General features: G+C 35.6%; 1 protein-coding gene across 1 annotated transcript; it reads left to right on the forward strand.

Moving 5' to 3' along the window:
* Positions 1-11,013: 11,013 nt before the first annotated feature.
* On the forward strand, positions 11,014-13,237 carry LOC133744150 (uncharacterized). The gene is made up of 4 exons (XM_062172295.1): positions 11,014-11,212; positions 11,774-11,945; positions 12,098-12,214; positions 12,892-13,237. Exons 1-4 carry the CDS (start codon positions 11,103-11,105, stop codon positions 13,072-13,074), a joined length of 582 nt encoding a protein of 193 aa, XP_062028279.1. The 5' UTR covers positions 11,014-11,102; the 3' UTR covers positions 13,075-13,237.
* The last annotated feature ends 378 nt before the right edge of the window (positions 13,238-13,615 follow it).

A 13,615-nucleotide genomic window follows, 5' to 3' on the forward strand; every position in this document is an offset into this window, starting at 1 on the left:
TTCTTAAATTCTTTGAACTTTTCAAAGGCTTCAGATTTGTGCTTCATAAGGTATATATAACCAAACCGAGAGTAGTCATCGGTAAAGGTTATGAAGTATAAGAATCCACCTTTACTAATAGTGGACATGGGACCACATACATCGGTATGTATTAGGCCTAAGAGTTCTTTAACTCTTGTTCTTTGTCCACCATAATGTGACTTAGTCATTTTTCCTTTTAGACAAGACTCACAAGTAGGCATAGGATCAGATCCTAACGACTCTAAGTATCCATTTTTGGATAATTTGTGAATTCTATCTTGGCTAATATGACCAAGTTTAAGGTGCCACATCTTAATGGGGTTAATCGTTTCCCGAGATCTCTTAGATCCCAAAGCATTTTCCTACATACAATTAATACTACCATCTAAAGCTAGATGAAAGAGACCATCAATAATATTAGCATGACATATCATGCGTTCATTAATAGATACAGAACCACTTAGTTTCTCAAAAACTACTCTATAACCATCCTTCAAAAGCATGGAGATGGAGATAAGGTTCTTTATACATATAGGAAGATAAAGACAATTATTTAACTCCAATGTATCTCCTGATGGTAACTTCAAAACATAAGTCCCCACGGCTTTGGCGTCAACTCTTGTGCCATTTTCTACACGTAGGGTGATTTCTCCAGCTTTTAGCTTCCTAGCTCCCACTAGGTCCTGCAACGAAGTGCAACCATGGTGAGATGCACCTGAATCAATTATCCAAGTGGAAGTATTATTAACTGTAAGTATTGATTCAATCACATTGATCATACCTGCTGTTGAAGACTGGTTCTTCAAGGATGCAAGATAAGCTTTGCAATTCCTCTTCCAATGCCCATCCTTGTTGCAAAAGAAACAAACACCTTTTGGTTCCTTTTGTTCCTTCTTCTTCTTCTTTTGGACTGCTCCTTTAGGCTTTGCCACTTGTTTCTTCTTCCCTTTTCCCTTGCCTTTGGACTTGGAAGAAGAAGCGACAATGGCCACACTCCCACTCTCTTTCTTGATTTGCTTCTCAGCTGATACCAGCATATTGAGAAGATCAGAAAGAGTATGATCCATTTGTTGCATATTATAGTTCATTATGAACTGAGAAAATGAATCATCTAGGGAGGATAGAAGAAGATCTTGAGCTAGCTCCGCATCAAGTGCAAATCCAAGGTCTTGAATTTGCTCAATAAGGCCTATCATTTTTAGACCATGTTGATGCACAGGAGCACCCCTCACATGCTTTGTCTTAACAAGCTCATTGACAGCTGTGAATCGCACATTTCTATTTCTCTCACCAAACAATTCAGTGAGATGGAGTAATATAGAACTGGCGCTATCCATATTCTCATGTTGCTTCTGAAGTTGTGAGTTCATGGATGCAAGCATAACACATTTAGCTTGAGTGTCATCATCCTTATGCTTTTGATAAGCAACACGTTGCTCATCGGTTGCATCTTGAGCCAAAGGAGTGTGAGGGGGTGCATTTTGTAAGACATAAGCGATCTTATCGAATGTCAATACAATTTTCAAATTGCGGAGCCAGTCATTGAAGTTTGGGCCCTCAAGACGATTTTCATTGAGAATTTTGGTGATAGGATGTCCTGACATATTGCAGTCTACATAACATAAAATAAAAGAAGTGAGATTGATTTTAAAACCAAGTGACTCGGGTCTTAAGAATCAAATGGCACCCTCTCACTATTTTAACAAATTCCAAATCCCTCAAAGGAATTCAAGAGTATAAATTAAAACTCTTAGTGAGTATGGAAGACTCATTTTCATTAAGCCAACCGCATCATAATAGAACTATAAGTCAACTTAATTTCCATGAGAGGATACTCTTATCCAATCACATCAAATGTGAATATCCATAACTTTGGCCTCTAAAGTAATTAAGTCTCACCATAATAGGATATTGATAAATTACTCTAGTTAAGCTATACCCAACATCTCATGTAAGTATAGAGATCAAAAATTAAATCTCATCATAATAGAATATTGACCAAGATTTGTCCCTACCTTACAACATCAAATGTTGAATAACCTCTCTTTAATGCTCCTAGCAAGAAATACCTCCGTTCGGAATGATATTCACATGCAATAACATCTACTAGGAGATTACAATGTTGGAAGGCCACAAAGAAGCATTCATAATGACTTCTTCGTTTTTCAACTTAATATCACTTTGAGGGAATTTTAAGGTCTCATCTTTAATAATCTCATTAATAACAATCACATTGCATTTGCTTTGATCCTAATGCAATCACACATTCATTATACTTGATCTATAATAAAATACTCCCACTAATTGTTTTCAGAAAACAATTTGATTTCATCAAAAACATTTTTCAAATGGAATCATGGGAAATATAAAATTACTTGATCAAGTGCAATGAACATGCAATTATAATAGGTCACATAGGATGATTATGGACTTGTTGTTTGATCCAACATGAGCCAATATGTTGGATCAAGGTTATGTTTGGGTGGTTGATTTTAATTACGCGTAACGATTACGAGAATTAAATAACTAAGCTAAGCTATTACACTTTGCACTTGAACTTATTTCAAGGCTTGATGACTTCAAACTTCTTCTTTGGATCATCATCATGTGCCGCCATCTTCGATTACAAGAGTGGATGAGGGGCATACAAGCTCCCATTTAAATTTAATCAAACTTGAATAAATTAAATAAGCTACTTAGTTACACAACCAAATGAATTAACTAAATTAATTACATAACCCAAATGAATTAACTACTTTAATTACATAACCACATTCATTCAAAATGAATAGTCGGCCAATCTCATGCTCAATTATATTTGGCCATAGTCCATAATCATCCTTTAATTAACCAAGATTAATAAGGTTAATTAAACAAGCATAATTAACTCAATCAAAATAAGTTAACCACTAAATTACTTTAATTTAATGCAAGTAAATTAGTTGAGTGATTTAGGGGATGATGATGTCTTACATCATGCATCACTAACTTTTGGTGAGTAATTTAGGGGATGATGTCTCACATCACTTTTGATGAGTGATTTAGGGGATGATGTTTTACATCATGCATCACCAACTTTTGGTGAGTGATTTAGGGGATGATGTTTTACATCATGATTCACCAACTTTTGGTGAGTGATTTAGGGAGACATGTCTTTTATCTCATTCCAACTTTTGGTGGGTAATTTAGAGAAACTAATAGTAAAGATGACTAACCCTACCAACTATTTGGTGAGGGAAACATGGAAATGATTTTATATCATCATTAACTATTAGGTATATTTCAATTCATGAATTTATGGATCAAAAGTGAAAGCAAACACCATGAAAAATTAGCTAGTTCATAACTAGTTTAGACATGTTCCAAAGCTGGAAATAAAATTTCAGTTTTGTGTTCTTCCATTGAACATTTGTTTACTTCATCTTTGAAGCCAAAAATCATGCATACCCTAAGGCATATATAATCTAATATGTTTCTAAGATTAACACCTTAATTAAGAAACATATAGAATCCCTTAATACATATCTCATATGCATCAAAGTTTCATAAAACTTAAACCACTTCTTACATGTAATTTCCAGAAAACTTTTTCTAGCTATCATAAAATCTACCTTACATCACATGCTTCATAACTTTTATGATAAAGCAAATTTTATGATCTAAATTACATATTACTCTAAGCTTAAGAAAATCACATCAACCAACATACTTAGCCATGTTTATAACATATCAAAATTAAGCCAATGGCTCTGATACCAATTGAAGGAATGGATGGATTTCAAAACTTTTTAATTAGTGCGGAATTAGTTTAACCATTAAACTACTAACTAAACATAAAATCCATTCCTTTAACCCATGATCTTGGCTTATTGTGATATGTATATAAACATAGCATGCATAGTAAGGAAGAACAAAGAGGGAGTTTATGTTCTACTCACCCTTGGAGCGTGATTTTAATCCGATCCAAGTGAACCACCAAAGTTCCTCTCCTTGATCTCTCCTTGTGTGTGTTTCCTCCACCTTGAAGCACCTTGGATTAAGAACTCCTTCTTGTACTCCTTCTTGTGCTTGTAATCTTCTCTTTGATGTAACAAGTAAAGCCACAAAAGGATATGGCCTCTAAGGATCTTCACCAAGTGAATCAAGAGATGAAGAAAGATGAAAGAAAAGAAGAAATTATGCAAGTGTTCTTCTTTCCTTTAATTTTGTAATGGACCAAGAAAGAACTCTTTCTCTCTCTCTATCTCAAATCAGAAAATAATAGTGTGGAGACACACTTATTCTCTTTGTCCATGCTTTCACTTTTATATAATAGGAAATAACTCCAATTACTAAAAGAAAATATTGACTTTCATAAAGCCAATATTTTGGCTGGTCCATACTTGTTATTGGGCACTAAAAATGTGTCTTGGGCTTTCATTTAAATCTCATTTAGTGAAGCCCAAGTCCACACGAAAAGCCCGACAATCGTTTAGGCCCAATAGGTTCGGTTTTACCCGAAAAACCTAATTATGTCCAAATAATAAATCTAATTAATTATTTGGTCATAACCAACTCTTGTTTAATCTTCTTCATATACAATCTCAAGGATCCACTTATATGGTGTGCGATCTCTTAGGTTCTAATTAACAAGGCAGTGAAGTTTATAGAAACCATTCTATTTTGTTTACGAATCAAAAACTCCATTTTTGATTCTCCCTTGTTATTAGGATTATAAATGTTTATTAATCCTCGGGGACTTCACAAGTCATGAGTGACGTCTTGCAACATATCATGACTACCCTAGTTAATGTAGAATGACAAAGAACCTATTCAATTGGAATTACAATACAATACGGTCCTTCTCTAACACTATGTTCTAAATCACATCATCGGGGTATGGAATTGATATGTCAATCCCCTAATGTGATTTTCATTCTTATGTGATTCTTAGAATGTGATTAAAAACTCCTTTTTAATCTCATTCAATGCTTTGGCCAAAGACTCATTGAATCACATCTTTGAACATACACCTTATTTACTTAAGGATAGAGATTCCTTATTGTACACTCACATGTCTCCATGACCGAATTGATTATACCAATGAATGCATCTATTATATCCATTAAGGGACACAATGTTATTGCATCATCAAGAGATAATCCATTCACTCATAAGACAACTATGGTGTCTCAGGTCAAAGGACTAATTTGTATTATTGCAATTTAGAGTTCAAGTTTGACATGTAAGTAAGACTCCATACAAGAACTCTAATGATCGCGTTCAGTGTACTCTTTAAGTTAAGAGCACCCACATACTTGTATTAGTGTCTCTACACAAATGACAAGAGACATATCATCCTCCATATTGAGCATACATAGTATGTGCTAGTCTTTCCGGATTATCAATGTCCAAGTGATAATCCTATGACTAGGAACCTTTTAGGATAAGAGTGTGAAAGAGTAAAGGTCTCACACATCTAACTCTTTAGATTACTTTCTCTTTAACTCATATTCCTTGGACATTGTTCAATCAAATATTAAATATAAGCAATGAACAATAAACTTGCCCTTTTGATTAATAATAATTACAATAATAATTACATCAAAATGATTGTTTTAGGACACAATTCCTTCACATAGGTGCTAAGTTTAAAGAAAGTGAAAAAGCAGAAGCAGCTAGGCTAACCAAGGAGTTTCATGATCTAAAGTACATGGGTTCAGGGGGAGTTAGAGAGCATATTATGAAGATGATCAATATAAATGGCAGACTCAGAGAGCTCTTGATGGGGGTTAGGGATGAGCAGGTAGTGCATTATGCACTACATTCCTTGCCTAACAGTTTTAGTCATCTTAGGACCAGTTACAACTCTCAAAAGGGAAACTGGACTCTAGATGAACTTATATCCATCTGTGTGGATGAGGAATCTAGGATCAAGGAAGAAAAGGAACCTGCTACAACCATTAACCTCATTGAGAAGCCTAAAAGGAAAAAGCCCCAGAATAAGCTCAAGCCTACCAAAGCCATAACTAAGAGTTCAACAGCTGCAGTGGCCAAGGAAAACAGGCCATTCAGGTTCAAGTGCTACTTTTGCAAAAGAGTAGGACACATGAAAAAGGACTGCACTGGCTATAAGAACTGGTTAGCCAAAAAGGGTAAGATTTTTTCTAATACAGTTTTTTTCCGTAGAAATTAATCTTATAAATGTTGAACCACAGTCTTGGTGGATAGATTCAGGCTCACCTATTCATATTACTAATTCTTTGCAGGGATTCATAAGGAGGAGAATCCCAAAAAGTGATGAAGTGAACCTGTGTGTAGGCAATGGCATGAGAGTGGCAGTCAAGGCTATTGGAACCTTAAAGCTCGATTTAGGATTAGGAAAATTGTTAGTTCTGGACAATGTTTTTTATGTACCTTCCATGAGAAGGAATTTGGTTTCAGTTTCTCTTTTAGTAAAATCTGGTTGTAGACTTGTTATGGATAGCAATGGAATTTTTATTTCTAAAAATTCTGTTCAAATTGGTTCTGGTGTTATTATGAATGATTATTTACAGTTAAATTGTTCAATGGCTCAACAAGAAATTTTACTTGTTGAAAATAACACCAACAGTAATAGCACTTTAACAAGTGTTAAAAGAACCAAACTAAATGAAAAGTCTGCATTTTTATGGCATAGAAGACTCGGCCATGTTTCAAAAGAGAGACTGAAAATTTTGGTGAAAAACAACATCCTAAATGAACTTGATTTTTCTGATCTAACAGACTGTGTTGAATGCTTTAAGGGAAAAATAACTAATACTAGAAAGAAGACTGCATATAGAAGCCAAAATTTATTAGAACTCATACACACTGATATATGTGGACCATTTAGGCATCAAACTATCTATGGGAATGTGTATTTTATCACATTCATTGATGACTTTTCTAGATACAGTTATATTTATCTACTTTCAGAAAAGGCACAAGCATTGAAAGCCTTTAAAATCTTTAAGTCTGAGGTAGAAAATCAACTAGAAAAGAAAATCAAAACAGTGAGATCAGATAGAGGGGGTGAGTTCTATGGCAAGTACACTGAATCCGGCCAACAAAAGGGTCCATTTGCCTTGTTTTTGCAAGACAATGGAATTAAAGCTCAATATACAACACCCTATAACCCACAACAGAATGGTGTTGCAGAGAGAAAGAATAGGACTCTTTTGAACATGGTTAGATGCATGATGTGTACAACTGGTTTGCCAAAATTTTTGTGGGGTGAGGCTTTAAAAACTGCAAATTATATTTGCAACAGGACCCCTAGTAAGGCTATAGAAAAGACTGCTTTTGAGCTTTGGTGTGGCAGGAAACCTAGTCTTCATCACTGCCATGTTTGGGGATGTCATGCAGAAGCTAGGATTTATAATCCAAGCTTGAATAAACTTGATCCTAAGACAGTTAGTTGCTATTTTATAGGTTATCCAGATAAATCTAAAGGCTAGAAATTATATTCTGCTCATCATTCACCTAGAATTTTTGAAACACATCAAGTAAAGTTTCTAAGTGAAAAAGTTCACAATACAAACCTTGAGGATTTAACCTTAGATTTTGAGGAAATTGTGTCGGATGAGAATATAAGTGTTGTGTTGCCTTTAGAACAAGATGTAACTGATCGAGTCACTGGTCGAGTAACTGACCACGTAACTGTCCCTGATCAAGTAACTGGTCATGTAACTGACCAAGTACCTGCACCTGGTCATGTAACTGACCAAGTAACTGTACCAGGTCAAATAACTGGTCACGTAACTAGTCAAGTAACTGATCCAGTACCTGAACAAATCCCTAATGAAGAACCTCACAATCATCCAGTAGCTCAGCCTAGAAGATCACAGAGAGCAAGAAAACCAACTTATGGGGGGGAAGAGAGTGACTACATTGTTTATCTGCAAGAAGCAGAAATTGAAATGGACTGTGCAGAGGACAATGATCCAACTACATTTAACCAGGCTATTGAAAGTAATGAATCTCACCAATGGCAGCTAGCAATGGAAGCAGAAATTGATTCCATGAGCCAAAATGCAGTTTGGGAATTAGTTGAACCTGACCCTAATCAGAAACCTATAGGTTGTAAATGGGTTTTCAAAACCAAAAGAGATGCAAATGGCAATGTAGAGAGACATAAAGCAAGATTAGTTGCCAAGGGTTTTACACAGAAGGAGGGCATTAATTTTACTGAGACTTTTTCTCCAGTTTCTACAAAAGACTCGTTTAGGATAATCATGGCTTTAGTTGCTCATTTTGATATGGAGCTGCACCAGATGGATATTAAGACAGCCTTCTTGAATGGTGAACTAGATGAAGTGATTTATATGAGGCAGCCAGAAGGTTTTGTGCAAGCTGGAAGTGAAAACTTAGTATGCAGGTTAAGAAAATCAATTTATGGCCTGAAACAAGCTTCTAGACAGTGGTACAAGAAATTTGATTCTGTGATTTCTACTTTTGGATTTACAGAAAATCTTGTTGATGAGTGTGTTTACTTGAAGACAGTTGGGAACAATTTTATTTTCCTAGTTCTCTATATGGATGATATACTTTTGGCTAGCAGTAACATTAAACTGCTTAAAGACACTAAGAGCTTTCTGTCAAATAATTTTGACATGAAAGACTTAGGAGAAGCATCCTATGTACTAGGTATTGAGATTAAAAGAGATAGAGCACAGAGACTACTTGGTTTGTCTCAACATAATTATATTACCAAAGTTTTAAAGAGATTTGGTATGGAAAAGTGTGCAGCTAGAGAAGTTCCCATGTCCAAAGGTGATAAGTTAACCAAGAAGCAGAGTCCTAATAGTGAAGTTGAGAAAGAAATTATGGAGTCAAAGCCTTATGCTAGACTTGTAGGAAGTCTCATGTATGCACAAGTCTGCACTAGGCCAGACTTGTCTTTTGCAGTAGGGATTTTATCGAGATTCCAGTCTAATCCAGGCCATGAACATTGGGTAGCTGGGAAGAAAGTGTTGAGATACCTGCAGAAAACTAAAAGTCATATGCTAGTTTATAGGCAAGTGGAGGATCTGAAACTCGTTGGATTTTCAGATTCTGATTTCGCAGGGAACTATCCAGACTCCAAGAAGTCAACTTGTGGATATGTGTACATGCTAGCAGGAGGTGCAGTTGCTTGGAAAACCATGAAGCAAACTCTAGTTTCAACCTCCACCATGCAAGCTGAATTTATTGCAGTATATGAAACTGTGTGTGAAAGACTTTGGATCAGGAATTTCTTGATGCAGACCAAAGTGTTAAGTCACATTGTGGCAGACACACTTGTGATTTATTGCGATAATGAAGCAGCAGTTTTCTTTAGCAAGAATAGTAAAAGATCAAATAATTCTAAGCATATTGATTTAAAGTATTACAGTGTTAGAGAAAGGGTTAAGCATGGTGAGATAGCTGTTTTGAGCATTGACACGAATTCACAGCTAGCAAACCCCTTCACCAAGGCATTGTCAGTAGCAGCATTCCAGAAGCATACAGCCAGCATTGGAGTTTTAGCTAATCTAGATGCTTAGGTTCAGTAGAGAGTTAATCCAGTTGGAGCAATTTAAATTTCTAAGGTTTTTGAGTTCTTGTATTTTTAGTTGTGATCTTTTGACTTTATTTATCACAACTTATTTGTAATGATATATTTTATTATTAATAAATTTTGAGGTATTTTCAGATTTTGGTTATTGCTGCAGTTTTTTGTTGAATGTTCTGAAAATTATCGATTTTGTGTTTAAAGTTATACTTGCTATCAGATGGCTTAAATCATGTGAAGCATGATGATAAGGTTCAAGCAATATTTTTAAGCCATCAGTGTTCAGTGAATTTGCTTGAGTTTCTGGTTTTAGAAACATAAAGTAGGACCTAATATATGTTTACTTGTTGATACACATTAACATATATTGTATCACTTCTGGTTGAACATATGTGGATTGCAGAAGCTTGTGTTACTGGTTTTGAAACTCTGCATTTTTGTTAAAATGTATACTGTTTCTTGCTCTACATAAGTAACTGTGATCTGACCATGTTGGAATGGATTTTCGATTTGAGTTTGTTATCTGGCGCGCACTTCAGTAAGTTAAGTAGGTTTTGATGTTCTCTGGTGCAAATCATCGAGCATGATATGTGTGAGTCCAAGGGGGAGATTGTAAGATCAAATATGGACATAACACATATCATCATAAAGTAATTGATGATTAGCTTAATATCAATCCTAGTTTAACATGAATACAAACAGTGAATCAATACTAGTGACTTAATGAAGTAGTGTATCAATTCATTAAGGATAGTAATCCATTGCTTAGTCTACAAGAAAGGCTACAAGTTGTGATACATTAAGAATCTAACAGTGAAACCTAAACCGACAAGGAATGCTTTAATGGGAAACAGTGAATCAATACTAGTGACTTAATGAAGTAGTGTATCAATTCATTAAGGATAGTAATCCATTGCTTAGTCTACAAGAAAGGCTACAAGTTGTGATACATTAGGAATCTAACAGTGAAACCTAAACCGACAAGGAATGCTTTAATGGGAAGCTTCTTGAGGTTTAAGTCTCATATATATACAGATGAATTGGTCCCTGATTACTACCACGACTATTGCATAAGTTCTGTCCATTGTGAAGCAAGTTGTTAAGTAACAGAAGACCATATTCAGTGATCAAGTTAAGCAGCTGCATAAGATGGAATTCATGCCAGTGATTGCTGAAGGTAAGCCTTGATCCCTTTTATGATTGTTGTGCATATGTTGTGAGCATGTAATTATGGTTTTACAGCTAAAGAAATCTGCATCCTGCAGGACACCCCCCCCCCCCCCCCGCTTTGATCACTGAATGCCTATTGGATGATATAATTGGGGTTCCCAGAGCTAGAGGCTTTAAGGCCAGGGGTGCTGGCTAGTTCATTTTCTTTGTTTTCGTCTGGGCTGCTGGCCCCGTATGTACAAAAAAAAAAAAAAAAAAAAAATAAGGAAGTCTAAATATCAAATAAGACGCTTGTACCCTTGGAATATATGATGGTGGCTTGGGTGACGGAGACGAGATGAGATAAAGTAATCCTGAGAAAGAGCGAAAGAGAGAAGGAATGGGGGACGAGAAGGTGAAGGCAGAGGCTTTAGAGTTACTGGGAATGTTCCAAGTGCTTCCCAGATTGGTTGTCTTCGATCTTGATTACACTCTTTGGCCTTTCTATTGGTACATGATCCTTTTTTCCCAAACTTAATTCTATTTTGCGTTGTTTCAATTCATTTATATATATAAAGAAATAACCCAGATATGATTGAATTGAATTTCCCTCTTCTCTGGGTTGAAACAAAGATTTAGGATTGCACCACTGGAACTGAACCATAAATGTAATCTCTTATTTATACAAAGTCATTACTTTTGTGAAAATGTGTCAATACGAGTGTGGGAATTAATCCCGCTACTTGTATTTTGTTCATGTATGTATTGATACCCAAGCTAAATTTGACTTGTGGGTTTAGTTAGTTGCACATATCTATGATTGGATCCTAGGTTTCACATTTGGGGAAACTTACAGCAAGAAGAGGTGAGATTTTTGGATACCGGAGGTTATGTCGTGACTTGTGAACACCAACAAAGGGAGAACAATTCTTTGATTTGGGCACATAGTTGAGTTGACATGATAGTGCAGTAAAATGTACTATGTTGGAGATTTCTTCTTCTTTTTTTCTTTTTTTTTCCCTTGTGTTCGATGATTTAGGCTGAGACTCAACTTAATCTGTGTTTTTCCAGCGAATGTCGCTCCAAACGTGAAATGCCATCATTGTATCCCCAGGCTAGAGGCATACTGTATGCATTGAAGGAAAGAGGGATCGATCTTGCCATTGCTTCCAGGTCACCAACTCCAGATATAGCAAAGACATTTCTTGACAAATTGAGCATCAAGTCAATGTTTGTAGCTCAGGTGAGATGGTAGATGGTAGACCGCCATTCTTTTTCTTCCTTCCTCCTCTGAACAATATCTTCTATAAATTTTGTATGCATTTTCCGAAAATGAGCTGCTGATTCTTATATGAGGCTTTGTTTTTTCTCTCTCTTAATTATCTGATTGTGCAGGAGATCTTTTCAAGTTGGACACACAAGACCGATCATTTCCAGAAAATTCACTCAAGGACTGGGGTCCCCTTTAATTCAATGCTTTTCTTTGATGATGAGAACAGGAACATCCAAGCGGTAAGTTTATCCTTACATTCTTTTGGTTGGCACTTTGGCACCACCAAAAGGATGGTTCTCACCAACTCTTATATTGTAATTGTTCTTGCTGTTGTTCTTATTTAATATCAGTATCATCGTCTTTTTTTTTTTTCTCTTTTCTTTTAACATCTGAAATGATATGAATCATATACTTATTATATCCATAAATTTTGGAAACTTGTGGAGCCTTAAATATTTTCTGGCAACTTGTTTAAAATAAAAATTTTAATGGAATATACAGGTATGGGCTAAAGTGACATTGAAGTGTTAAAGCTATAGCATTGGTTGAAGTGTCAAAGCTATAGCATTGGTTCCATACACAAAGTGGATGCATATAGGTTTAATGTCACTTTAGCCCACGTAGGGAACCTGAAAAAGTGCAGTTCACAGAATAATGGAGATCAAATTTGTCCAGGCACTTAAGTGGTGTGGAAATATTACCTCCCTGTATCCATCATACTTCTGCTTCACCTTATCAGTACTCACTGTTGGTTGTCTATAAAATATGTGAGAAAGATTGTCAATAAGAGTTGTAAAACTTTATATCCGTACAAAACCTGTATTGCGATCGTATAGAATTTATACCGATGTTTAATATAGAGTGCAATCTTTCACCTGTATATCAAATAACTGTTATCATGTTATGGTATTTACAGGTTTCAAAGATGGGTGTAACGAGCATTTTGGTAAACAAAGGAGTAAATGTTGGAGCGTTGAGGCAAGGTCTTACAAAATACTCTGAAAATGTGAACATATCTGAAAAGAACAAGCAGAAATGGCGCACAAAGTTCTCCCAAAGTTCAAATTCATCAAAGAAGAATGAGAGTGAAGATAAATGAGTCCGCTGTAGATGTGGATTATATACCAACTACTTGGAACTTATGAAACGGTTCCTTGTATTGTTAAGGGTCATTCTGTACAACTGCACCCTTGTTGTGGCTACTGATTTGTTGTATCAAAAAATACCAACAATTGTTCTTGGACCTCTCTGGTTATCCTGTAGCATATGCTCCACATGACCACATGTAGTGGAATAGATTTTTTTTTTTTTTTTTTCACAAAATTGGAAGGGTTGTGATTGTTTTATAAACCATACCTTATTTTTCAACCAGGAGAAATTTGACGTCATCCTAAAGCAGTATATCTGAGTCTTTTAGGTATTTGTTTGTTGACCAATATATACAAATGTTTGTTGTGTAATAAACAAGTCCAGGTTGCAGGATCAGTTTAAGCAGGACGGAAATCGCTGAAAAGTTCATGAAATGGGTTAAAGAATCTAGAGATACACATTGAAGTCTGTAACATGAAGATATAAGCTAATGTAGAAGTTCCGGAGCACAATCTAAACGAAGCATAGAAGTGAAAATGTCACCTCATATT

Source organism: Rosa rugosa, chromosome 4 (assembly GCF_958449725.1).
Source record: "Rosa rugosa chromosome 4, drRosRugo1.1, whole genome shotgun sequence".
NCBI lineage: Eukaryota > Viridiplantae > Streptophyta > Magnoliopsida > Rosales > Rosaceae > Rosa > Rosa rugosa.